The 26365-nt window shown below is 44.4% G+C and overlaps 1 protein-coding gene across 11 annotated transcripts in view; it reads right to left on the bottom strand.

Moving 5' to 3' along the window:
- Positions 1-26365, bottom strand: part of AKAP13 (A-kinase anchoring protein 13) — a 320810-nt gene that overhangs the window by 205622 nt on the left and 88823 nt on the right. For all 11 annotated transcript variants that reach the window (XM_060402005.1, XM_027975368.2, XM_060402001.1 and 8 more), the window contains one exon: positions 24068-24111. In XM_060402005.1, the coding sequence (XP_060257988.1) occupies positions 24068-24100 (33 nt within the window). In that variant the 5' untranslated portion in view covers positions 24101-24111. The remainder of the gene's footprint in view (positions 1-24067; positions 24112-26365) is intronic.

Genomic DNA, 26365 nt, shown 5'->3' with positions numbered 1-26365 from the left:
TCCTCTAAAAGGAACCAAGGCTGTTTCCAGGTCTAGGTCAAGGTTATGTACAAGATGAGCTTGGAACATTTTGTTTTGACAAAAGGTAAGGAAATGTCCTCCTCCCTCCCCCCAAAAAAGGACAGGGACATGCTGACATGACGCATGTCGACACAGCTTCCTCTGGCCAAATCTGGGACAATTTTAGACCAAACTGTCAATTAAGAAGAGTAATGAATTATAAACAATTTTTAAAAAAGGAAGGAAGCCATGACTCTATACTAACAGTAGACAAAGGGAGAAAGGTGAACACCTATGTATAATGGAATGAGGAAGCCTGACGGGCAAAGTGGGAAGAATGTCAAAGTAATGAAATTACTACCCATTTGCCATCATCATGGGAGAGATTGAGTCTGGCAAAAATTTTCACTGAGTACTCAATTTAGGGGGAAATTCTGATGAGGAACAAGCTATTTACATTGCCTTAGAAGTGTCTCCCCCCAGGCTGCCACCTTACAAGGCAGCCTGGATGGGAGGGGAGCCTGGGGGAGATTAGATACACTTACACGGACTGCTGAGTCCCTTCACTGTTCACCTGAGATGATCTGTTCATCAGCTGTACATCAATATAAAGTTTAGGGGGAAAAAAAAAGGAGAGGGATACTGTATTCTTCAAAATGGTTGATGCCATAGAAGATAAAGAGAGGCTGTGGGCTTGTTTCAGATAAGGAAGGCTGAGAAGAGACAGGACTGCTAAAACCAGTAATTAGCTCTGCTGTGATTTACAAGAGACAAGCTCCTGCCTTAGGAAATGCATACTGAAGCATGTAAGGGGTAAAAATCCATTACACAGGGCCCTTTAGCAAAAGACAGGAAAGGAAACACTGTGAGCGTGTACAGGTTTTTAGCTAGAGAGTACAAATGATAAATCAAATGGGGCAGAATGTTTGCGAGAGTTAATTACCCTGAGTGACTAGTATCAGGGTATTCTTTGCCCTGCTTTTTTTTTAAACAACTTTTTATGAATTTCAAATTACTTCTACATATAAGATTTTAAAAACAGAGATAACGGGAAAATCGTTAATTCACAAAGGTTTAAAGGACTCACGGACTAGGGATATGGCAAGTTCTATTAACACAGATGTGGACAAAGGTCTATACCGACAGCAAACTCTGTTTATACAGTTCCCCTGGTGCTCTGGCCCAAGCTGAGAGTGTGGACCACTGCCCACCCCTACGCACAAACGCCTCTCACCCAACCAGAGAGGGAAAATAACTAACACACCACAGCAACCATTTTATTCACTAAATTCGTTTTCTACAAACAGTAAATACATGGGAGCCTGGGGACCAGAGAAAGGCACGCGGGCTCAGCACAACCATCTTCCGAGTGGCCCCTGCAGGTCAGAGACAGCACCAGCTGCTCTGCAAACTCAACCAAGTATGTGCAAGGCAAGTATCTTTACCCTTCTTGGAGATGAGAAGAGCAGCCCAGAGTACTTTAACGTCTAAGAACAAAGCTAGGAAAGGCTAAAAGCTGGGGTTCAAATCCAAGTAGGATTCCAAAGTCTGTATTCTTTCCACAATTCTGACACTAAGGTTAGTGCCGGAGACAGAGTTAAGTGGCAGAAAGGAGAGAAAAGCAAAGAGGTAATTCTCAGAAGAAACACATGTTCAATAGCAAGCGACGACACCCAGAAGTCTGCAGGTAGAAGGAAGAGGGTGCTGAAAACAAGGGAAACAGAGGGCCCGGAGGTGACGTGAGAGTTCAGGCAGGAGACAAGCTGAAACAGGGCAAGCTCAAACCAGGCACACAGGCTGCGCAGCCCCAAGGATGCGTGACAAAGCCGAAGAGCGTGCCTAAGTGTACACTCAGCACCCCAGGGCTTCCCCAGGGCCCCAGCGGCAGGAGTCCACCCACAACGCAGGTGCTGCAGGAGACGCAGGCTCGATTCCCGGGTCGGGAAGATCCCCTGGAGGAGGGCACGGCAACCCACTCCAGCATTCTCGCCAGGGGAATCCCGTGGACGGGGGAGCCTGGCGGGCTGCAGTCAATGGGGTCACCAAGAGTCGGACAGGAATGACGTGACTGTGCACGCACGCACGCACCATCCTCTATGCTGTACGTATGTCTCATCAACATCTGAAGTTCATGGGAAGCCAGAGCCGTGTCTCAGAGGGCACTTCACGCACTGCCTTTGGAGCAACAAGAAGTTTCTGAGTGACTACATGAATGAACGAAGGGAGTAGGTGTCAGTTTACACAGAATATTAATGGCAAGCCAGAACATATTCACATTTGAACCTGAGTGTAGGCAAGAAAAGTAAAGAGAAAACAGCTCTGAGTGGCATGTTTTGGGAGAAAATTGGATGTAGCAAATGTTCTAGAAAGGTTTATCTCACAGAAGTATTCTAAGAAGGAAAAAAAGAGAACAGAGGCAAGGAAACCAGTCTGGGGAAACATTACAAAAACACAGTGCAAGGAAGCAAAAGGGAGTTAAAACTACTTTGGCACCAAGATGACCTAAAAAGAAATAAATGTGAGAAAGGCATGTGGCTGAAAATAATTTGATGAAATATGACAGCTGACGACGGGAGCTGGACAAATAGACGCAGAGGAAAAGAACAGACATAAAGCAACGCTAGGAGGAAAAAAGGGATATCTCTCCAAGGAAAATCGGGAGGGGGCTGTGGGAATGATTTGTGAGAAAGCGGATGATAAGCTTTAAATGCCAAGTTTCATCTGCCAGCCGGAGGGGAAACTGTAGACATTCTACAGACAGGACGTGCTCAGCCATATCCAACTCTTTGCGACCCCGTGCACTGCAGCCCGCCAGGTTCCTCTGGCCAAGAAGGACAAGGCATCAGGAAAGGTCTGGGTTGGTGAGGCAGATCTGAGAGTCAACCGCACTAAGTTGAGAAGCCTTGCCAGCAATGAGGTCACCATGGTAACAGAGAGCCAAGGCCTAGACTCCAAGTTCCTGTAGAGGAGGGCAGGGAGGGAGAAACAGGCTAAGCAAGGAAAGGCCAGCCAGCGAAGAGACGACATCGAGGAACACAGCATCAGTGATGCTAAAAGAGGTGAGGACCAAAGGATTCGCAGCTTCAAAAGCGATGATGGTTAAGCAGTCTTCAGAACACACAGGGGAGGAGAGCTGGGAAGACAGGAAAGCAGCAAACCCAAGAACTGTTTCATTTTTCTCCAGCCTTAAATGGGTCTTTTCACAACATACTATTCCAGGCCCTCAACCCCAGAAACAAGATCCTCTGGACCCAACAGGAACTCAAACTCAAATGCCATCAAGGAAGAGAACGAGACTTACCGTATTTCTCTCTGTTTAATGGCAGCCACAATCGAGTCCTCTCTAATCAAGGATACTGAGTTTTTTTCATTTTGCATACTCCAGAGAGCTCACAACTAAAATATCGCTTCCTAGATTCGTGACGCAGTTAATTTCCAACCATCAAAAATATTTCAAATTTCTCTTTACTTTAACCATTTTGTTAATAATAACCTCAATAACTACAAAAGTCTTCGTATTTTCTCCAAGATCATATTGCTCACAATCGTTGATCTGTACTAACGAGGTAGAAAGCCAGACTGAATTAATGAAAGTTAAAGGACTTTCAGAGGACTTATTGCTATCAAATATACGATAGGACCACTAACCATCAGTTATTGGGGTCATTTTTGAAATAGGAATATTTGAAATTTTAATGTTGATATGTAAATAAGCCTTAAAATACTTGAAAATATTTTATTACTTGAAACATTTCCTTGAGTGTGTTTTATTAGTTCATAACATTTTACTGCTAGAATAAATTTTTATTCCAGTCCATCCATCAAGTAGATAAGTTAAACAGTTGAAAGCTATTTAACAGCCCAATATTAATGTGTTCGTTCCCTTCCCTTCTGCTCTGTTCCCATTACCAAAGCCTTAAGTTATTCGTCCATTGATGCTTAACAAGCACACAGTGCCTCTGTTTAATGCAGTTTGTCTCTGGTATCATCTGGTACTAGAATTATAAATACTTCCTGTCCGCCAGGAGCCTCGACAGACATGCCTATGGACAGAAGGCCACCCGGTAAGTGCTATAATTAGCAGAAACACAAGCGTCTCTAGGCACCCATACTCTGTCCTGAGGCGGGTATGAGGAACGCCTCTGCAGGGAATTGGCTGCGTCTGAGTCTGCTCATGGCTCAGGACGGATCACCCAGGGAGGAAAGAGTCTTCTGAACGCTTAGCCATTTACAGTGGAGCTGGGGCTGGGCCCTCATCCAGCTCATCTCTGTACACACAATATCTCTCCAGAAGGCCTGAGACATCGCAAGTGCTTAATGTCTGCTGGGCTGAACCAAAAACATGTCATCCTTTTTCAAAAACAAAATGTAAAATGCCACAAATTAAACCCAACACTGAGTCTGTCTTCCTTGTCACTCACTTAACAGTGGCGGAGCATTTGGGGAGAACTCTACAGCATCTAGAGGTGAGATGGCTGGACAGCATCACCAACTCGGTGCACACGAGTCTGAGCAAGCTCAGGCAGCAGGTGATGGACAGGGAAGCCTGGCGTGCTGCAGTCCAGGAAGCTGCAAAGAGTCGGGCACGACTGAGCAACCGAACAGCAACAAATGTTAGAAAATACTGTAACCATTTTATTTGACATTTGAGGTTAGTTTTTATTTCAACCAGGCTAATCTTTTCCCAGATAAAGATACAGGTCAGTGAAATCCCTATAACCTGCTTTCATTTTTGATCATATGTCTATATTCCAGCCAAAAGGCATTCCCCTTCCCAAAGTTAACATTAAACTATTAAATACTATTACTAATTATGGTCAAAATTCATATTGTCTTCCAGCTTCATAATTTTGCAACATTAAGATATACATAAATACTTAAAAAGATTTCCAAGCACCACCGACATGGTCCGTTAAAATAAAACCAGTAGATGGCGCTCAATTTGTCTGTAGAGTGCTCCGTATGGACTGGTTTTAGGGACTACTCTCTCTGAACATGGAAGAATCTTGAAACTTCAGCTGGAAAAGGAATTAAAATTACAAAAAGTTTGGAAATCATTTAATGAATGGACCCCGTAATGGAAAGTGTTCCTTAAAAAGAAGTTTTTTTTACAATTCGAAGAGGATGAGCTTTCTGTTTCAATGTACAACCCTGCCTCTCAGTCTATTCCTGTTAATAAGCAAAGCTAAATTGGTACAAGGGTGTTGGCTGGCGGCTTTAAAAAACAGCCTCACCCTCTCACAAATGTTTCACAACTCTCTGGAACTGCTCGAGTAATTGGGTCAACACTTAAAGAGACAGTCCCCCTTTGCTAACAGGACCAGGTGTTTGGTTAAAATGCAGACACCATGAGGACTTCTTAAAATTAGTTCTTGACAGAACATTTCTCTCTTCCTTCTCTGCCCTCCTGGGAAGCGGAGGACGTAAGTGGCGCATTCTATCATTAAAACCCGGCTACTGGACTTGTGTTCTGCCCAGCTCCCACACTTATCTGTGTAGCTGCCTTGGCTACTCCTTGCTCAGGTCTCTTTTCTTCCTCTAAAGGCATCTATGAAACTGGGTCTCCAGGTTTCCGGACTCACCCTCCAAACAATACAAGGCAACAGGACAAATATCCAAAATACAATCTGGTCAAGTTACGCTCCTGAGACTCATGGACGACCAACAGGATGACGTCCTCACTCACGAGTGCGTCCCTTCAGCTTGCAGGAAACGAGGTTCCCCTCAACACAGGATTGCTCCCCAGCCGCCTCTGCCTCCCAGAGCCCCTCCCGCTGACAGTGGTGGTTTGGTTGCTCAGTCGTGTCCGATTCTCACGGTCCTATGGACTGGAGGCCCCCAGGCTCCTCTGTTCATGGGATTCTCTGGGCGAGAATACTGGGATGGGTTGCCATGCCCTTCTTCTCTACCCAGGGATCGAACTCGGGTCTCCTGAGTTGCAGGTGGATTCTTCACCAACTGAGCCACCAGGGAGGCGCCACACAAACACTGCGAGCACACAACACACAGGCAGGACACACCAGAGGCTGAAGCCTGACTCGTGTTACGTGCGTCTCACCGCCTGGGCACACAGCTCCCTTCACCTCACTCACTTGACCGGCGATGCCCAGGCAGGGAGGGCATGAAACCAGCCCCGCCTTTCTTTTCTGAGGAGCCACCTGGTCTCCTTCCTCGGGTGAAAGGCCTGCTTGCTGATCTCAGACACTGTGCCTGCCTCCTGGCACGGAGGCCAAGGCCTCCAGTTCCTTTCCTGTCTGTGCAACGGGCAATGTCTCCATCAGGGGACCCAGTGGGTCCAGGGCGCCTGCTCAGATCTCACTCCCAGCCCACTCACTCCCGTCACTTTGTCAGCAAAGTAACGTCTCTGCTTTTTAATATGCTGTCTAGGTTTGTCGTTGGGAAGATCCCTGGAGAAGGGGACAGCTGCCAACTCCAGTATTCTGGCCTGGAGAATTCCATGAACAGAACAGCCTGGCAGGCTACAGCCATGGGACTGCAAAGAGTCAGACACGCCTGAGCGATTTTCACTTTCAACCACAGCTGTACATTATGTCCCCGCCCTCCTGGATCTCCCTCCCACCTCCCGCCCATGTCTGTCATTTTAAAAATCACATTCAGCCTTCACAGAAAACCTACAATTCTGGCATTACCCTGCTGAATTTTACAGAGGAAGACTGTAAGGCTCCCACAGCTGATTAGCACTAAAGCAGGAGTTTTACCCCTATCTACTTCACACCTACAAGGAAGTTACATTTCTCGACCCAGGCTCTCCAAGTGTTGTCCCAGAACCAAAGCATCACCCAGAAGTTGATTAGAAATACATGTTTTCAGTCCTCCCCAAAATTAAAGAGCAACAAAAAATGAGGCCCCTTGGCCTTAACATTCCCTTAATATATATATTTTACTGAAGTGCAGCTGACTGTTTCAAGTGCACAGCAACCTGATTCAGCTATACATATGCACATATATTACTTTTCAGATTATTTTCCCTTTTAGGTTATTAAAACATATTGATTACTGTGTTGCACAGGGAACTATAAATCTTTATTGCTTGTTGCCTATTTATTTTTTCAATTAGAAATCTAGCATTCTATTCACACTAAGTCAAACAAGTGCAGTCAATGTGTCACAAACGTTTTAGCGAGGCAAAAATTCATTCTTAAGGGTTACCATTTTCATACCACCTGCATTTCTGCTGCCTTCTCCTGCACACACATCAACTACAGTAAGTAAGAGACCAAGAACCGAATCATCTTTAATCAAAGTAGAAGTGAGGAATGCAGGAAGTGAGCAGAGAGGAATGCACAGTCAGAAGGGGAAGTTAAGAGCACCCCAGGCTTTTAACTACCTGAAGATGACAACAGCAATGGCAGAAAATAAGCCCACAATCAGATCGATGGATCCCACAGACCAAACAGGGAATATACCACTGCCTGGGTTCAGTTCAGTCGTTCAGTCATGTCCGACTCTTTGCAACCCCATGGACTGCAGCACACTAGGCCTCCCTGTCCATCACCAACTCCCAGAGTTTACTCAAACTCATGTCCATTGAGTGGGTGATGCCATCCAGCCATCTCATCCTCTGTCGTCCCCTTCTCCTCCTGCCCCCAATCCGTCCCAGTATCAGAGTCTTTTCCAATGAGGCAACTCTTCACATCAGGTGGCCAAAGTATTGGAGTTTAAGCTTCAGCATCAGTCCTTCCAAAGAACACCCAGGACTGATCTCCTTTAGGATGAACTGGTTGGATCTCCTTGCAGTCCAAGGGACTCTCAAGAGTCTTCTCCAACACCACAGTTCAAAAGCATCAATTCTTCGGTGCTCAGCTTTCTTCACAGTCCAAATCTCACATCCATACATGACCACTGGAAAAACCATAGCCTTGACTAGACGGACCTTTGTTGGCAAAGTAATGTCTCTACTTTTCAATATGCTATCTAGGTTGGTCATAATTTTCCTTCCAAGGAGTAAGCGCCTTTTAATTTCATGGCTGCAATTACCAAAGTAAAGTCTGACACTGTTTTCCCATCTATTTCCCATGAAGTGATGGGATCAGATGCCATGATCTTCGTTTTCTGAATGTTGAGCTTTGAGCCAACTTTTTCACTCCCCTCTTTCACCTGCATCAAGAGGCTTTTTAGTCCCTCTTCACTTTCTGCCATCAGGGTGGTGTCATCTGCATATCTGAAGTTATTGATATTTCTCCCGGCTATCTTGATTCTAGCTTGTGCTTCTTCCAGCCCAGCATTTCTCATGATGTACTCTGCATAGAAGTTAAATAAGCAGGGTGACAATATACAGCCTTGATGTACTCCTTTTCCTATTTGGAACCAGCCTGTTATTCCATGTCCGGTTCTAACTGTCACTTCCTGACCTGCGTACAGGTTTCTCAAGAGGCAGGTCAGGTGGTCTGGTATTCCCAACTCTTGAAGAATTTTCCATAGTTTACTGTGATCCACACAGTCAAAGGCTTTGCCATAGTCAAGAAAGCAGAAATAGATGTTTTTCTGGAACTCTCTTGCTTTTTTCCATGATCCAGCGGATGTTGGCAATTTGATCTCTGGTTCCTCTGCCTTTTCTAAAACCAGCTTGAACATCTGGAAGTTCACGGTTCATGTATTGCTGAAGCCTGGCTTGGAGAATTTTGAGCATGACTTTACTAGCGTGTGAGATGAGTGCAATTGTGCGGTAGTTTGAGCATTGTTTAGCATTGCCTTTCTCAATATATGATTCACAATTTTTAAAGGTTATACTCCATTTACAGTTATGATAAAACATTGGCTATATTCCATGTTGTACAATATATCCTTATAGCTTATTTTATACTTAATAGCTTGTACTAAAACTTTAAAATATAAAGCTTTCCCCATCTGTAAAAGAAAACAATTCCTCCTAATTCACAGGCTTGTCAAACTAATAAAATGAGATTTGTATAGAAAGAATAAAACACAGAAATCCAAGTAAATAGACCATACACAACACAGACGTATTGAACTATTTAGACTGAAATGTAGTTTTTCATTGAGTATCGTTCCCGAGTTTTCTTAGAGACCCTATCTCAGAGGTCAAAGTGACACAGTGTCACTGGTTCCAGGTAACAAAGCCCCCTGGGTCACTTCATCTGAGTGGTCTACCCTTGGGGATCTTAAATATTACCACTCCCCCGCCCCAAGTCTCACCTTTGACTAATCAGACATTACTGTCCATGAACACAGCGAAGCTCTTTCTCGTAGAGTTTTGTGTGTGTGGCCACACATGCGCATGGTTGTGTCTCTTTGCGACCCCATGGACCACAGCCTGCCAGGCTCCTCTGTCCACGGGATTCTCCAGACAAGTGGGGTGGGCTGCCACGCCCTCCCCTCCAGGGGACCATCTGGATCCAGGGATCAACCCTGAGTCTCCTGCGCCTCCTGCACTGCAGGTGGGTTCTTTACCACTGCACCACTGCAAGCTGCCCTGAACAGCTTTAACTCTATTTAACCAAAACCACTGAGAACCTATATGTGCAAGGTACTGTGACGGAAGCTGAAGTGAGAGCAACAAAATCAATTCAAGTACAAAGTTTCTGTCCAATTTAATCTGCAGGAAAGGGGCTTTTAAGACCATCCTTTTTGTTTACTGGTTCATGCTTAAACACTGGGGTGCAACAGAATCATCTGGAGGGCTTATTTCAAAGTGGCTTGCAGAGTAATGTGCAAGTCAGTTTATGTATGAAACACTTCAGAAGGCTGCGGAATCAATGACCACCACACCCAAATAACTGGAACTGTTTACAAACAATCTACAGTCTGAGATTTTTATCAGTGAACTTATATGAACAGGGTTTCCCTGGTGGCTCGGCTGGTAAAGAATCTGCCTGCAACGCGGGAGACCTGGGTTCGATCCCTGGGTTAGGAAGATCCACTGGAGAAGGGAAGGGCTACCCACTCCAGTGTTCCGGCCTGGAGAATTCCATGGACTGTATAGTCCACAGGGTCGCAAAGAGTCAGACATGACTGAATGACTTTCACTTACATGAAAACTATCATTAAACTCTTTTTTTTTTAATGTGGACTTCCCTGATGGTTCAGAGGTTAGGACTATGGGGCTGCAAAGAGGGGGTGCTTCTGCTGCAGGGGATGAGGATTCGATCCCTGGTCAGGGAACCAAGATTCCACAAGCCTCTCACATGAGTGGGGGCGGGCGCCGAAGACACACACACACACACACACACACACACACACACACACGGTTTGCAGGGCTCCACCCCAAGCATTCTGACTCGGTAGGTCTGGATGGGGCCTGAAGATCTGCATTTCTAATAGGCTCCTAGTGATGCTCATGCTGGTGGGACCGCACTTTGAGAACCAGTGCTCTAGAACAATCCAACTGCAAGTCAGTCTGGGAAACTCCTCACGCCAATGACTGCCCTGAGTAAACAGTGTTTACAAGATCTCCAGCTTACATCTGAAGAAGCGACGGCCAAGGGGAATCAGGTACTGACGCCAACCTCTAAATGCAGAATGGGATACAAGCATCAGGCTTCGAGTTCCCAGGTTAAGAGAGGGTGGCAGCAATTTAAGGGACTGGGAGTGAAACCATTCTTATACGACGGATCTCAAGCAGGTGAAGAGATAACGTACGCAAGTCACCTTACACGAAAGGCACTCAGTAAGTGTCGTTCTCCTCTTTCTAAGCAAACAAAGGAAAGAGCTACCAAACCAACTGCTTGTGCAGAGATGCAAGAGGAAGCCACACAGTCATGTTCAAATGCTTTTGTGTTACGCAAAGTAAAGGAGCTGGGTGTCTTTAAAAGCCACCCATGTATTTAAGGCTTCCACCCGCCGTGGCACCCCTCGCTCTGGCTCTACATCATCCCTGTTCCTCTTTTAGGGAACCCTCGGAGGTCATATCTGTGGCTCTTTGATGCTTTCCGCCACTCTGTCAGACAAAGTCCACCTGCTCTCTGGAACCGCTTTCCCGTCCTCCTGTGCGCCCCGCACACTCCAGCGGTGACGAGGCCCTCACAGTCCTCCTCTGCTCTCTCCACGCCACTCCTCCATGTCCTCCGGGCACTGTTTCCACCGTGCGACCCCCTGCCTAGTTGGAAGACCTCCAGTTGTTCCCTATCCTGCTTGTAAAATGCCATACTCCCTCTATCAGTGCTGGCCAACAGAATTTTCTGCTCTGATGGAAATATTCTATCTGCGTTGTCCAACGTGGCGGCCGCCAGCCAGCATGGCAGCTAAGCTCTCTGCAGTGGAGGAAGTGATTTTTTAAATTTTCTTTTATTAATTTTCATGGCTCCATGGGGCCAGTGGCTACCCTAATGAACAGAGCAGATCTATGCAATCTTCTCTCCAAGTACCATGGGAACTGTCCTCTCCAGTCCAGACAGGCCCCTCACCACCCCTGACAATACCATGTCCACACCTTCACAGACTCTATTCCCCTCTCTCATTCTGCTCTTTCCTTCCTCCAGAGCCACATCTGTCCAGACTAACGGAACCCCATTTTTCCTGAAGGCCTTCCTATCATTTCTGCCAACATCTCATCCCTTTTCTTGCCATAAACCACCACTGCCTGTGTAACAAATCCAGCATCTGAGCCAATATTACCTATGCTGTCATTTAACTCCTCACACACATGAGCTCCTGCGAAAGAATCTATTCCTCGAAGACCAGGTCCTCCCTTCACTTAGCAAGTGCTTTGATGAGTGAGCTAAGGACATAGAGCATTACAACTTGGTCTTCTTTGGAAAGCAAGACTTCTCTTCACTGGAACCAAATGGAAAAGTTAATTCTATTGGTCCTGTCCCCACCACCATTCCCCTTCCCAAATATCCAGATGCTTGGGAAACATCAAGTTAGTGTAAAAGCATCCTGCAGAGAGACCCTGAGAAGGCTTTTGGCCTTTATGTATCTCCACTTGCTCGGAAAATGCCAAGGAAAATGAAGAAAACGCTATCTGCAAACGCAAAATCTGTAAACTTCAAAGCAAGTTGCTGCAGGTGGGCTAACAAGCCCAACAGAAGGAAAACTGAAGCTCTTGCTCTGTAAAGTCATCAAAAGCTAAATTGAGGAACACTTGACTTCCTTATTTCTTCTGGCACTAGTGACAATGTTGTCATTATCTAAAACACAGTACTCAGATCTGGCTGGAAAGAGCCTCCAGTCTACAAAACACTGCAGCTGACCCATCAGACATGTATTGTTGAGGCAAAGACAGGTAATTAATTTAAGAGATCAGAAAGCTGATAAAGCTCTCTTTGTAGGAGCAACATGTAACACAACAGCCAAGCAAGAGGGACAGCCTTGTTAGTTCAGCTCCTGCTAGGGAAACACATTTATCAGGAAGACATAAAATGTTGCCACTACCAAGCAGGTCCTCTTCCCTCCAAAGAGCAACAGAGGACATTAAAGTTAGAGGCAACCTACAGTAAAGAATCCGCTTGCAAGCCCTGAGAACTTGGTGTGATTCCTGGATCAGGAAAATCCCCTGGAAAAGGGAATGGCTACTCACTCCAGTATTCTTGCACGGAGAATCCTCACAGAGAGAGAAGCCTGGTGGCCTACAGTCCATGGGGTCGCATAGGGCCAGACACGACTGAGCAACTAACACTTTTACCTTTCTCAACTGTCGTTACGTATGCCAACTATACTTTTGCAGAAACAAACTTTTAATAGTTCATGTTAAATCCCCTTCTTTCTCAGCATGACATCCCCACGTGGACTCTCATCTTCTGGCCCTGAGGTCAGTCCTGATTAACACACACAGTTGCTGTTGTTCAGTCACTAAGTTGTGTCCAACTCTTTGCAACTCCATCGACAGCAGCACGCCAGGCCTCCAGGTCCTCCCGGTCCTTCACCATCTCCCGGAGTTTGCTCAGTCTCACGTCCATGAGTGGGTGATGCCATCCAGCCGTCCTGTCTTCTGTCACCCCCTTCTTCCTGCCCTTGGTCTTTCACAGCATCAGGGTCTTTTCCGAGTCTCAAGCAATACCTGTATCCTAACCCACCCACCCCTTACTTGACAGAACAGAGAGCAACATCATCTAAGCATGTGGTCCCTACTCTAACAGAAATAGTCATAATCACTGGATGTTGTTTTGTTTTGTAAGTTTTAAATGGAGAAAGGAATCCAGTGCCAAAGATACGTCAGGATGCTTTTCCTCCTCCCAGAAGCAGTTACAGGCAAAAACATTTAGTGCTACAGAAAAAGAGAAATGTGAAAGGACGTAATAAACCAGATCTGTTGGGGTTCTGAACATCTGTTTTGTAATTAGTATAGCTCTTCCCCTTGAAAATCTAATAAATGTGAGTTTCATTCCAGTCATAAGGCAGGTAATGATAAGTTTTCCATATATAACCTGTATTTCACATCTATCTCTCTGCTTTTAAAGGAGTACGTAGTTTTGGGATGGGAGCTTTTGGTTTTCCTGAGGGAGACCTTGAGATGGGTTCACCTGACCACAAATCTTGGGGAAACCAGCAAGTTTATAACTGAAGGATCTGAAAAATGAACCCCAAGTTTTTCCTCTTTAAATGTGTTCTTATGGTGATTCTAGTTAGCAGATCATCAAGCATCCAAGATAAACCTTCTGAGTCAGTGTCAGAGCCAAGCCATCCATTCCGGGGTTTCATTAACTATCAAGTGCCCAATGCCCACTGGAACACTTCGGCAACCAGTAAGGACATTATTCTAACACAGAAAAGCAGAAGGGAAAAAAAAAAAAATCTGCAGGAGTGTGCTTTACACAGAAATGCCTCAGTCATTTTTCAAGAGCCTTGGCTACCTCTTCCTTTCACAGGTCCAGGGCTAAAGAGCCACCCCCATCCTCCTGCAGAAGACCTAGGGATAAAGGTGAGTATCTGCCCGAGTTATTCACCAGAATGGTTATTAGTGACTTCTCTACACTCAAGTGTTACAACCCACAATGTTTTTTACTCATGGCTCAGACAGTTAAAAAATCTGCCTGCAATGCTGGAGATTCGGATTCAATCCGTGGATTGGGAAGATCCCCTGGAGAAGGAAATGGCTACCCACTCCAATATTCTTGCCTGGCAGGCTATAGTCCATGAGGTCACAAGAGTCGGACATGACTTGAGCGAGCAACACTACTCTGAAAGAGAGCTCAATGCTATCTTTTCAAATATTTCTCTCTCCTTCCGCTATTCCCACTGTTCCCTTTTTCTCTCTTACATAGCCCATGTATTCCCAGACTCTTACCACAGGGGCTCAGTGCGTGTACTCTGAACCCTAAATTCCAACCTCCGCCTCTGGCATGCTGGCTGGGCTAGTTACCTGCAGATCCTGCTACCTGACCAGAACCATCACAACCTCCATGAAACGTGGGGCAAATCCATCAGTCTCACAGTAGCTCAGTTTCTTCACTCTTGCAGCGGAGTGAGGTCAACCACCCCGAAAACACAATGATTCCCCTGACTCATCTCACTGTTCTGCAGTCCTGACCTCGGTCACAAAGTTCATTCCCACACGGGGCGCCACCCGTGGGGCCGTCACTTGGGGGCATCATCATGGCTTTTTCTCCAAATAAGTAAAGTCAGAGCGGGGAAAGGAGGTGACTTTCTCTGGAATCCAGATCTGCTTGTTCTTGACCCCTACTGTCTCCTTGTGCCCCAGAAAGGACAGAGTGTGAGGGATGCTATCAGAACAGAAGAAAAACCCTTCAGGGCTGGTCTGCCCAGATTTCTTCTAGAACAAGCCTGGGGGCCTTAGATAAGAGGCATTTAGAGAGACCCTTTCCTCCTCCTCCTTCCGCAGTTTTAAATCTTGCTTCCTTTTCAGCTGTTGGTCTGGGGGAGGATTTATTTATTGTTGTTCTTGTCCAGTTGCTAGGTTGCTAGGTGCTTAGTGTGTGGGGGTGGGGTGGCGGCGGGACCTATTTTGTTTGTTTTATAAATACCAACTTTTGTCTCATATGCCTGGCTTTTTCTTTTATCATCTGATAGCATTCTCACACCCTATCCTTTCTGGGGTAAGTATGTGCTTTTATCTTGACAGTGAAAAGGGCTCTACAGCCAAAGGGTACATATACTATGCTTATGAAAACTATCTGTTGTGTGTTGTTTACTATAAAAAGTGGCTTAAGTCCCATAAGGACTAAAGATAGTGATTCAGGACTCTATGTCTACCTTTTCAACTGGCTAAAGCAATGAGTAGGTTATTTATCCACAGAATACATATGTAGAAGAAAATCAGACATTCTTTGCTCCACTTTGCAAGGATGCTGTACACATCCCCTTACAGCTGTAAGAAGTTAGAGGTGCACAATAAGGACATTGTTTTCACATTTATTTCCTTGTGACCAATACTCTTAATCGCAAAGATGACAGCACTGTCGATTCAGGACTCACACAGGGTAAATCTAATGATGAAACCTGGAAACAAGTAAGCATCTTTATTTTACTTTTTAATGCGCAACTGTGAAAAGGCAATTGTTCTGTCAAAAAGAAGCGACATTGACTTGAATTTATGTAGTATTCCTGACCAAATCCAGAAAAAATTCAGCAAAATAAGTAGCTAACTGGCCAAATTCTCTTCCACAATGTCGGCACCAGGAAAGACAAACAAAAGAACTGTACTCAGTTAAGAGACTGTAAATAAATACAGGGTGTAGTCCCGGATTAAACCCTGAACTGGGGAGAAGTGCTCAGGAGGATGCTTCAAAGGGCATTTTGGGATGGTCAGAGAAATCTGGATACGGACCTACATAAGAGCATTAGGTAAATGTTATGAGACCTGTTTTGTAAACTGTACTGTCATCATGAAAGAGAATGAGTCAGTCTTTAAGAACTATTGATACATGCTGAAATATTTAGGGGGGAAAAGATATGATGCCTGCAACTTTCACACAGTTCAAAAAAATATGTAATAAAGAAAATGGTAAGAAAATCACATTTAGGTCACACCTAAATGTTAATAAAAGGTGAGCGGAAGTGAAGCTGCACTCTTGTCATTTTTCTGTAAATGTGCACTTTTTTCAAATAAAACATTAAAAAATTTTTAACGTGGGAAATGAAGATTAAACGTGGGTTACTTAGTTTCAAAAGGACTTTATTCGTGCAAGTCTGTGTTGTGCTGTGCTTAGTCACTCAGTCACGCCTGACTCTGAGACCCCATGGACTGCAACCCGCCAGGCTCCGCTGTCTTTGGGATTCTCCAGGCAAGAATACTGGAGTGGGTTGCCATGCCTTCCTCCAGCGGTCTCCCCAACCCAGGGGGCAAACCATGTCTCCCGCACTGCAGGCAGGTTCTCCACCGTCTGGGCCACTGGGGAAGCCTGTCTGTGCAAGTCTCTATCACATGAAGTGTAGCGAGATTCGCCGTGTTCTAGGTAACAATCATGGATAGCAGCCTTGCTTAGCAGCTTGGTACACGGAAGAAAGACCATGGGTTTGAGATTTACAATCTCTGGGTAAAGCATATACTAAATGAACCATCTTGGACTCTCACTTCTTCAAGTATTATGAGGGTAAGAATGAAGCTTCCTCCCCCCTCACAAGATTGTGAAGGAAAGAACGTGAAAGTTGCTTAGTCGTGTCCAACCCCGTGGACTATACAGTCTGTGGAATTCTCCAGGCCAGGATACTGGAGTGGGTAGCCTACCCCTTCTCTAGTGGATCTTCCCAACCCAGGAACTGAACTGGGGTCTCCTGCATTGCAGGCAGATTACACAAGGTTGTAATGAAAATCAAATGACACTCTGTGTGCAAATGTGCATTTTAAACCTGGAGGCAGTATACAAATATGAACTCTTTGTTTCTAAGGAGCTGTCATCCAGAAGGTTATGGGAGATGCAGGTGAGTGCTACGCCAGCTGGGAGGCTGAAAGAACCACTTGTGAAATCGCATCACACATTGTTCATGAAGCTTCACGACAGCAGGTTTTTGGAAAGACTTCCTTTTCTCCTCAAAAGCGATTCATCCAAGAAAGAAAACAGCAGAAACTTTTGATCCCACTGTCCTCGGACGAATGAGAGTTGGATCTCCTTTAAAACATTCTTCCATTCAAGGATGTTCCATTTACATCAAAACACAGATCTTAAAAATGACTACAGAATACGAAAACTGTTTCTCCTCAAATGGGGAATCCAAAACAATATGCTGCAACTGCCTAAGAACGCAGTCTGCCCGGGACTCAGTGCTCCGCCTCACGATAAATCCACGGTCCCTGAGAGGCCAGACCTGACCGTGAGCCAGAGGCTGGGGTTCAGAGGACACTCAGAGGTGGGCTTCAGCTGTGAGAGAAGGCAGGCCTGTGGGAGTCACCCAAGGGTCTGTGAAACCCTTCCAGGTCCGGCTTTTCCCCGTCTCCTCCCTGAGTCTCCGGTTTCCTCCAGGAGAGGACACACCCCGCCCCTCTCGGCCCAGGCCCAGCCCTGGCTTCAGAGCTCTGCACTTGTCGCCTTGGGCTGGAACACTGGGCTGAGATCCACACACAGCTGGTTCGTACCGGTCACTCAGGTCTAAGCCTCAACAGCCGGTCCACTCTGCCCTCTAGCTAGAGGTACTTCCCAACCCCTTTCCCGAGCACCCCTAAAAGAGCCCCTACTCAGACACAGCCACATCACATCTTCTTGTTTAATTTTCATGAAACTGTTCTTCCGGGCATTTTCCTGTTTAAGAGTTATGCCTAGTCCTCGCTATAAGGCAAGCAGCACAGGAGCCTTCCACTTTGTTCATGACTAAATTCCCAGCCCCCAAAAACGGGTCTGCACAAAGCAGGCATCTAAGAACGCCCCAGCTCCAACCCCAAATTCACTCCCAGTACTAACGTGTGACTGAAACTTAAGAATTCCAGGGATAAAAGGCCAAAAGTTCAAATGCAGCCCAGATTTCTGGAACTCCTCTTTCGACTCAACTTCACCTTCTCTTGCTACAGTCCACCATCCTAATTCTATTCACTCTTTTATCTTTTGTCTCTTCTTAGAGTCACAAGTACCAATTTCTTACAAATGACTCAAACTCGAAACCAGCTTTTTCAGCCCACAGTCCCAAGTCCTGCTGCAAATGGGACATCAACACGCCCTCAAGCATGTGGAAAGAACAGTCATCACCTGGCTCCTCTGCCACATCTGGCAATGGCACAGGCTGCCATCCACAGTCAAGTTCTCAATCCACCGTCATTCTTGCGTTTTTAAAGAATTCCGATCTACTGCTCCTTATCAATATTTCTTGCACCTGCCACTGCCTCTCCATTTTTACTTCCACTAAACAATCCAGATGGTAAAGAATCTGCCTGCGATGCAGGAGACCTAGCTTCGATACCTGGGTCAGGAAGATCCCCTGGAGACCTGGGAATGGCTACTCATTCCAGTATTCTTGCCTGGAAAATTCCATGGACAGAGGGGCCTGGCGGGTTACAGCCCACAGGGTCGCAGAGAGTCGGGCATATCTGACCACCTAGCACTTCCACTTTCCAACAATCCAGGCCCTTACCACCTAGAGGGGTGTAACTAAACCTGTCCAGGTTTTTACCACCACCACCCAATGGGCCTGAAACTGCGATTCTTATAAACATCCATCTGGCAATCATCAGTGTTTTTATAGAGGCTGAGGCAAACACCTGACCTGGTAACGTAACCAGCTGATCTAACACATAGGGTGTAGTCGTGAAATCAGAGAGCTGACAGGCAAGGAAACCGAGGCACAGCCAGGTTACAGTTCCTGGCACCCGAAGTTCCAGGTTCTGTGTGTTCCACCATTAACAGTCCACAAAAATCACCCATTACAATAGCTTCACTGAAGCATTCGACAGTGCTGCTACCTGTAAAATCTGGGACATTCCTAACATTTTAACTACTGCAGCTTTTTGTGGACTCGTTTTTACACAAAGCCTGGTTAAGATGTTTATTTGGTATATTTGGAACCCAGCCTATTTTTCTTAACTTTCAGGTAAAAGTTAATCTCAGTGTACATAGTTTTTCCTTATTAACTAGGAGTTTTCTCTCTTCTGTTGATGACATACACCCTAGCACATCTCAAATCATCAAGAAAAATTTCAACACACTCTTTCTATTATTTTGCTCAGTACTTGTCAAGGTACAGAGAATTGACTCCCTCACCAACGGACTGCCCTGTAACAGTTACGGCAGCTCTCCCATCCGGGGGGTTACACTCACCACACCCCAGTAGAGGCTTGAAACCGTAAACAGTCCTGACTTTATATATATGGAACATGTTTTTTCCCCTACACACACACACACTTGTGATAAAGTTTACAAATTAGGCACAGTAAAGAGATTAACAATAACTAATGGCTCAGACGGTAAAGCGTCTGTCTACAATGAGGGAGACCCGGGTTCGATCCCTGGGTCGGGAAGATCCTCTGGAGAAGGAAATGGCAATCCACTCCAGTACTATTGCCTGGAAAATCCCATGGACAGAGGAGCTTGGTAAGCTACAGTCCATGGGGTCGCGAAGAGTTGGACACGACTGGGCGACTTCACAATAACAAAAGAGAACAAGATAACAATTCTATACTGAAAAAAAGTGAGGTGAGTGTGGTGTCTCCCTCCTCCTCTCAGAATCTCTTACTGTACAAATGTAATGAGTGTGGTGTCTCCCTCCTCCTCTCAGAATCTCTTACTGTACAAATGTAATGCCTTTTCCATCTTAACTAAAGCACTGGTCACACTTTGTGCCTGTACCTTTTGCAGTCTGAGGTGCGAAAGCAAAAACAGCATGAATTTCTTTTTCCTTCCTCACAATTTCATGGCTAGAAGATTCATTCTTATCACAGATCTTAGCAACCTCAGCATATGAAATTTTTTTTCCCTTATTAAGTCAAGAACTTTCACCTTTTCACTTCAAGGCTCCTCTTCAGTGTATTTGAATTGCCAGCCTCACTACTCTTGTACTCTGGGGCCACTGGTAAGTAAAATAAGGGTCACCTGAACACAGCACCAAGATACCACAAATTATCTGATAACCCAGACAGATGCTAAGCGACCAGTGGGAAGGGCATACTGGAAAAGGGGATGATTCACATCCCCTACAGGATGAGGCGGGATGGTGCAAGATTCCACCACACCACTCGCAACAGTGGGAAACTTAAAATCTATGAATCATGCGGCTTCCTGGTGGTCCAATGGCTAAGAGCCTGTGCTTCCATGCAGGGGGTGGGTTCAATCCCTGGTCAGGAAAGTAAGCCTACACGCCTCTTAGTGCAGTCAAAAATAAACATATAAAATACATGTCTTGTTTATTTCTGTAGTTTTCCATGTACTATTACCACCATGGTGACTGCAGGTAACTGAAACCACAGAAAGTGAAACTGTGATGCTAGATCACTAGAAAAGAAGGGGGCATGACCATACTTTGCTTCACCCAAATAGCGTACACCCAAGACCTGCCTTAGTTCACTGCAAACGGTCTTCCCAGCCTGTCCAACTACACTGAACACCTAAGTCATATACAAAAGCACTATGTTAAGTCCATTCTTCAGAACTGATTTTTAAGAGCCTTGCTTCCCAAACAGAATGAAGCGTTTTTATGCTTCACAAGTTTCACAGTGATTGCTGCGACTAAGCCCCCCAAAATACAGATGTAAATCACAATTTACCATCAACGAGCTGCGTGACCTTATCACAGTATCTCCAGAACCCATTTCCTCATCTCTAAAATGGAGAGGTTGAAGCAGGTATCATCTACAGCCTCTGTTAGCTCTCAACTTCTCAGATTCACTGATGGCAAGACAAGAAAGTTTCTAACTGACCTCTCTGCCTCTGCTCGCTCCTTCTAAATGATCCTGCACACTACTAACTGAGTTTCCCAAACTACCACTGTTTTAGCTTTCTATTGCTGTTACAACAAACCACCACAAACTCAGAGGCTTAAAACAACACAGGTTTTATTATCTTACACTTCTGAAGGTCAGGGGCCTGAACGACGTTCACTGGGCTAAAACAAAGATGTCTGTGTTCCTCCTAAGGTCCTAAGGAAAAGCTGTCCGCCTGCTTTTCCCAGCTTCAAGAGGCTGCAGTCCTTGGCTCATGGACCCTTCCCCGTTCAAAGCCAGCAGCGTGGCATCTACAAATCTCTGCCTCCCTCTCTCACTTATGAACCTTCGTGATTACCCTGGGCTATCCAGATAATTAAAGGATAAACTCTGGTTTCAAGATCTTTAACTTTCTGAAATCTGTGAAGCCCCGTTTGTCATGTGAGATAAACATTTGCAGGTTCTGGGAATTAAGACATGGACACACTTGAACCATTATTCTTCCTACCATAACTATGCAGTTGTATCAACCCGTAACTAAACTCATTCAACAGCCAAAAGCAGACAAAAGCACCAGGAGAAAATGTGCATAGACACAAAAATACTAGCAAACCAGATCTAGCAACACACAAAAAGGATTATACAGTATGACCAAATGAGATTAATCCCAGCAAAGAAAGGTTGGTTTAAAATCAATCAATGTAATACAATCATGGAATGAAAGAAAAAACCCACACAATACATCTCAACAGACAGAAGAAAATATTCAACAACAAAATTCAATAGTTTTCAAGATAAAAATACTCAAATTAGGAACAGAAGAGAACCTCCTCAACCTGATGAAGTCTCCTATAAAAACTCACAGCTAACGTCATACTGTTTACAGTGAAAGACTGGATGCTTTCACTTTAAGATTAGAAACAAGACTGGGATGTCTCCTCTCACTATTTTATTCAACTCTGCATTGAATTCAAGGTTCTCGGGGCAATTAGGCAAGAAAAAGAAATAAAATAAAAAGACTGGAAAGACAAAAACTCTGTCTATTTTCAACAGGGCTTCCCAGGCGGAGCTAGTGGCAAAAACTCTCCTGCCAATGCAGGAGACATAAGAGACGCAGGTTCGATCCCTGCGTTGGGACGATCCCCTGGAGGCGCGCATGGCAACCCACTTCAGTATTCCTGCCTGGAGAATCCCATGGACAGAGGAGCCTGGCAGGCTACGCTCCATAGGGTTGCAAAGTTGGACACAACTGAAGCGACTTGGCACACACAGCACATTTGCAGCTGACATGATCTTGGATACAGAAAATCCTAAAGAATCCACTAAAAAAAGTACTAGCTAATAAACAAGTTCAGCAAGATTGTAGATTAAAAGATCAATGCACAAAAATCAACTGTATTTCTACACCAGCAATGAGCAATCTAAAAATGAATTTAAGGAAACAGTATCACTTACAATAGTATCAAAAAGGACATAATACTTGGGAACAAATCCTAAAAAAATTTAAGACATGTACACTGGAAACTATCAATCACTGTTGAAAGAAGCTTAACCAACGAAGGATGACATAAATGAAAGAAACAGAATTGAGTGTCTAGAAATAACTCCTTACATTTAATAACCAACTGATTCTCAACAAAAGTGCCAAAGAAAAATCAATGGGGAGAGAATAAAGTTGGGTGCCTACACAAAAATCTGCTGTTCACAGCAGCATTAACCTTAACAGCCAAAAAGTAGAAACAGCCTAAATGCCCATCAACTGAGGATTGGATAAATAACATGTAATAATAATCCATTATTATCTGTCAATAAAAAGGAACAAAGTAGTTATACTCACTCTGATATACACTTTATATATAAGATGTTAAGTGAAAGAGACCAGTCACAAAAGGCCAGAGACTGCATGATTCCATTTATATGAAAGTCCCAGAACAGGTGAAACCATAAAGACAGAAAGTAGAGAGCAGATGCCGAGGGCTGGAGGAGGGGGAGCTGGTGAGTGGCTGCAAGGGGCGTGGGGTTTCTGTTTAGGGTGCTGAAAAACGCTCTGAAGATGACACAACCGTGAATATACTAAAACCCATGGAATTGTACACTTTAAATGGGTGGATTTTATGGTGTGTGAACTTTATCTCAATTGTTTTCTTAAGTCCAAAGTATTCAACTCACGTGCAAACCCACTGGTAAACATAATAAATAGTCCCCAAGTGGTCTGGAAGGAATTTAAGAACACAAGATATCGCCTATGAACACGTGTTTTGCTTTGTATGAAGAGCAATCATATGACTGCTCTATGTTAGGAAAGTATATGACTTTTACTAACACAGCATGGTTAAAAAAATAAACACAAAAAAGGAACAGACAGTTTGAACACCATTAAATACTCCTCGGTGGCCACAAAATAAACTCCGCACATTTTTGTGCGCTTTCACAACTGAGCGTCACCCACATCTTTAGATCTGACTTGCACCGCCATGAACACAAACTCAGCAGGGCCAGACGCTGCCTGCCCACCAAACACCACGCTCACTGCCACCCGACCTCTGGTCTGTGTCCTCAACAAATTCTGAGCATTTTTCAGCCACTGAAATGATCCTTAACCTTCAGGATTAAGGATCTGACTGAAGTCCTGCCTGAAGTCCTGTGCCATCAAAAAGCTTTTTTCACCTCTCCAGACCACACGAACAGCAATCCCCCCCCCGGCCCCTCACAAGCCGAGCTACACCTCTAAGACGGCTGCTCACCAACCAGGCACTTTTCACCACCTCCATTTGGCTCACTCACTCTTACAACAGTTTTGGTGGGTTTTTTTAAACAAACAAAAACACCTAGAATTTACTTTTTTCAGCCTCAATTCATTCATTTATCCATTTCATCTTATAATTTCCTCACTTTCTAAGGCAATGATGGATAGCTTTCACCCAGGTTCTTAAAAGAAAATAGCACTTTTGCCAATGACAGAGCGCCACCTAGTCGTGGCACAGAGTAACTCGAAACAGCAGTAGGAAGCTCGACTCCCTACTTTTACAGAAATGAACTGTGGGTTAAAATAAAAAGTTGTAGAATCATTTTGCAAGGCAATGCGACTGCTTTATACGTGCTTCTTATCTACCTGATCAGTCTACCACACAAGGCTTACAGGTGTGATTTGTTCTCTGCTCAGTATCATGTATTATTCATCATTTAATATCACTAAATCAAATTCAATTTCTGATGTGCAGTATGTCAACATATTCATATGTAGATGGTTCAACATTCCTTTGATAATCACAGGAGAAAATTTTTGAGTTTATTATAAAAATTAAACAGCAGAAGTAAGGATAAAATGAAATCTGGTGATTTACTCACATATAATGGAGCTTGCTGTGGATTAAGTTTCATGACCCAGGACACTGGAACAGAAAAGAAAGAAATAAATGAGAATAAAATTAAAAGTTATCATCAAAAATTTAAAACCCACTGGAAAAGTCCTAGATGTCAAGCAAGGTTACATGAGCAAAATCAGGAGTCTGGGGTTACAGATGCCCAGCTTTCCTCCGAGACAGAAGTTCAAGGACTGTAGCATGCCTTGTGGCCCAGATTCAATCTTTACAAGTGGGGAGAAAGATGTTCTGATTGAAAAAGACAAAAGTCTTTGCAGTCATATAAGATGTTTTAACAACCAACCAATAGGATATTAAAAGCAGTTACCAAAAAAAGAACAGTGTGTGCACAAGCTACTCTTTTATATAATCCCCCAAACTCATAAGATGCTTCCCCAGTTATCACTAGGGCACTCAGGGCGGAGGGGAGACCTCGAGACAGCCCTCCTCCTCTCAGAGAAGGGGGCTACCAGTCTTGCCTCCATCAACTAGAAGCTTTTGGTCTCCTGAAAATCAGCGGCTGGATTCCCTGTCATTACCCCTCTAAATGAATTCTCACAAAAATCTTAGGAAGAACTTTAGAGAAGACTTACAGCATTATATAATACATTTGTGAATATTGAGAACAGCATGTTCTTAAAAGCTCACCTTGGTGATTTGACCAGGATTTCATCTAAGCTAAAATTATCTTAGTCCAGAATTACTTCAGATGGTCAAATCTTTTGTTAAATAAACCAATCTCAGAATAAGCTAATCCCATCTTCATAAGAATCAGAGAAGAAGGCCCAAGTAATTTCATTCTAATAGATTTTGAGTGTCTTGCTCAAAATAGGGGACCTGATCAATTACAATCTTAGCAGTATTTAAAAAAAAAAAAAAACCATACAGGAACAGCATTCAAGGTGCAAAAAGAAAAAGATAAAATCCCATACTTGGCAAGATGCCAGACCAGATCACAAAAACTTAACAATCGAAATGCTAACAGCGTAAATTAGAAATCAAAGACCAAATTTTAGAATAAAAAGCAATGCCTGAGCAACCACACATACCTCAAACAACAGAATCCTCTCAGTATTAAAACTTTTTCACAAATCGGCCAATTTAGTCAGGTTGTGAGTCTGAGGATCAAAGGCTCACCCCAAAAACAGTTAACACACACCCCTAGGGAAAAAGATAAATCTATAACCAGACTCCCACACACGATCATCTCCAACCAGTAGCAGGCCACGGGTTTCATTCACTCTGCTGCAAGACGTGCCCAGCCAGGTGGCCCCACAGGGACTGACTACCTCCCCTGCTTGCCCCGTTTGCCCTCTAGTCCACACTCTCACCCCACCAACACACACACAATAACAGACCTGCCAAACACACACACGCACACACACGAAGACACACACAATAAGAGACCCACCCAACACACACACACACACATAAACAGACCCGCCCAACACACACACACACACACTAACAGACCCGCCCAACACACACACACACACACACACACAGCTTAGGGCACTCTTGTACCCTTAGGTGCTAAAATCACCTACAAAAATCCACACTGAAAACCAAACTTGAGAAATGGAGCAGGAGTCAACTCTTTCAGAAAACCTTTGTTTTTCTAACCAACAGATTCAAAAAGCAAGCATGGATGATTACAAAAAATTTTAAAAAAAAAAACAAACAAACAGGAGAAAAGACAGACTGAAGATGGAGTACTTTCTCAACACATTGAATATCCATTTAACTTAAAATTAAGCACCATGCTCACTAGTCTTTTAATCAGCTTTCTAAGTCCTGTTCAGACTTGCCCAGGACAAAAGACTCAAAGAATCTATAAATGCACGAACCAAATCCATTTGCTTTAACTGACTTATGAAGTATTGCTGACCATCCCAACAGAAGAAACATCAGTGGAAACCAAAACAAGAATTAATACCTTGTAACCAGACCTGCAAGGTTTGGAGAAATCTATGGAGACAAACTAGTGACCTACTAGCCTTCTGGTGTTTCCTGATTTGCCAGAAGACCTAGAATGACTGTGTGTACAAGGAACACAAACAAACTTCTCTGGTGTGCCCGCTACATCTGAGCGAAAGGTCTCGTGATGCCCTCTGAACTGTCTGGAATCATGGACTCGCCTGAACTTGTTTCAAAGCCAGAACCCATACAAGTTATTCTGATATGAGGATTAAAGAGGGCTGACAAACTGTCTGTCCACCCACACTGGTCAAAGGGACAGTTCATTGTTGGGCTGGCAGCACAGGCTGCTGGAAGGATAGACCTG

The sequence above is a fragment of the Ovis aries genome, chromosome 18 (assembly GCF_016772045.2).
Source record: "Ovis aries strain OAR_USU_Benz2616 breed Rambouillet chromosome 18, ARS-UI_Ramb_v3.0, whole genome shotgun sequence".
Lineage (NCBI taxonomy): Eukaryota > Metazoa > Chordata > Mammalia > Artiodactyla > Bovidae > Ovis > Ovis aries.
The sequence above is the reverse complement of the archived record's forward strand: the minus strand, read 5'-3'. Positions and strand labels throughout refer to the sequence as shown.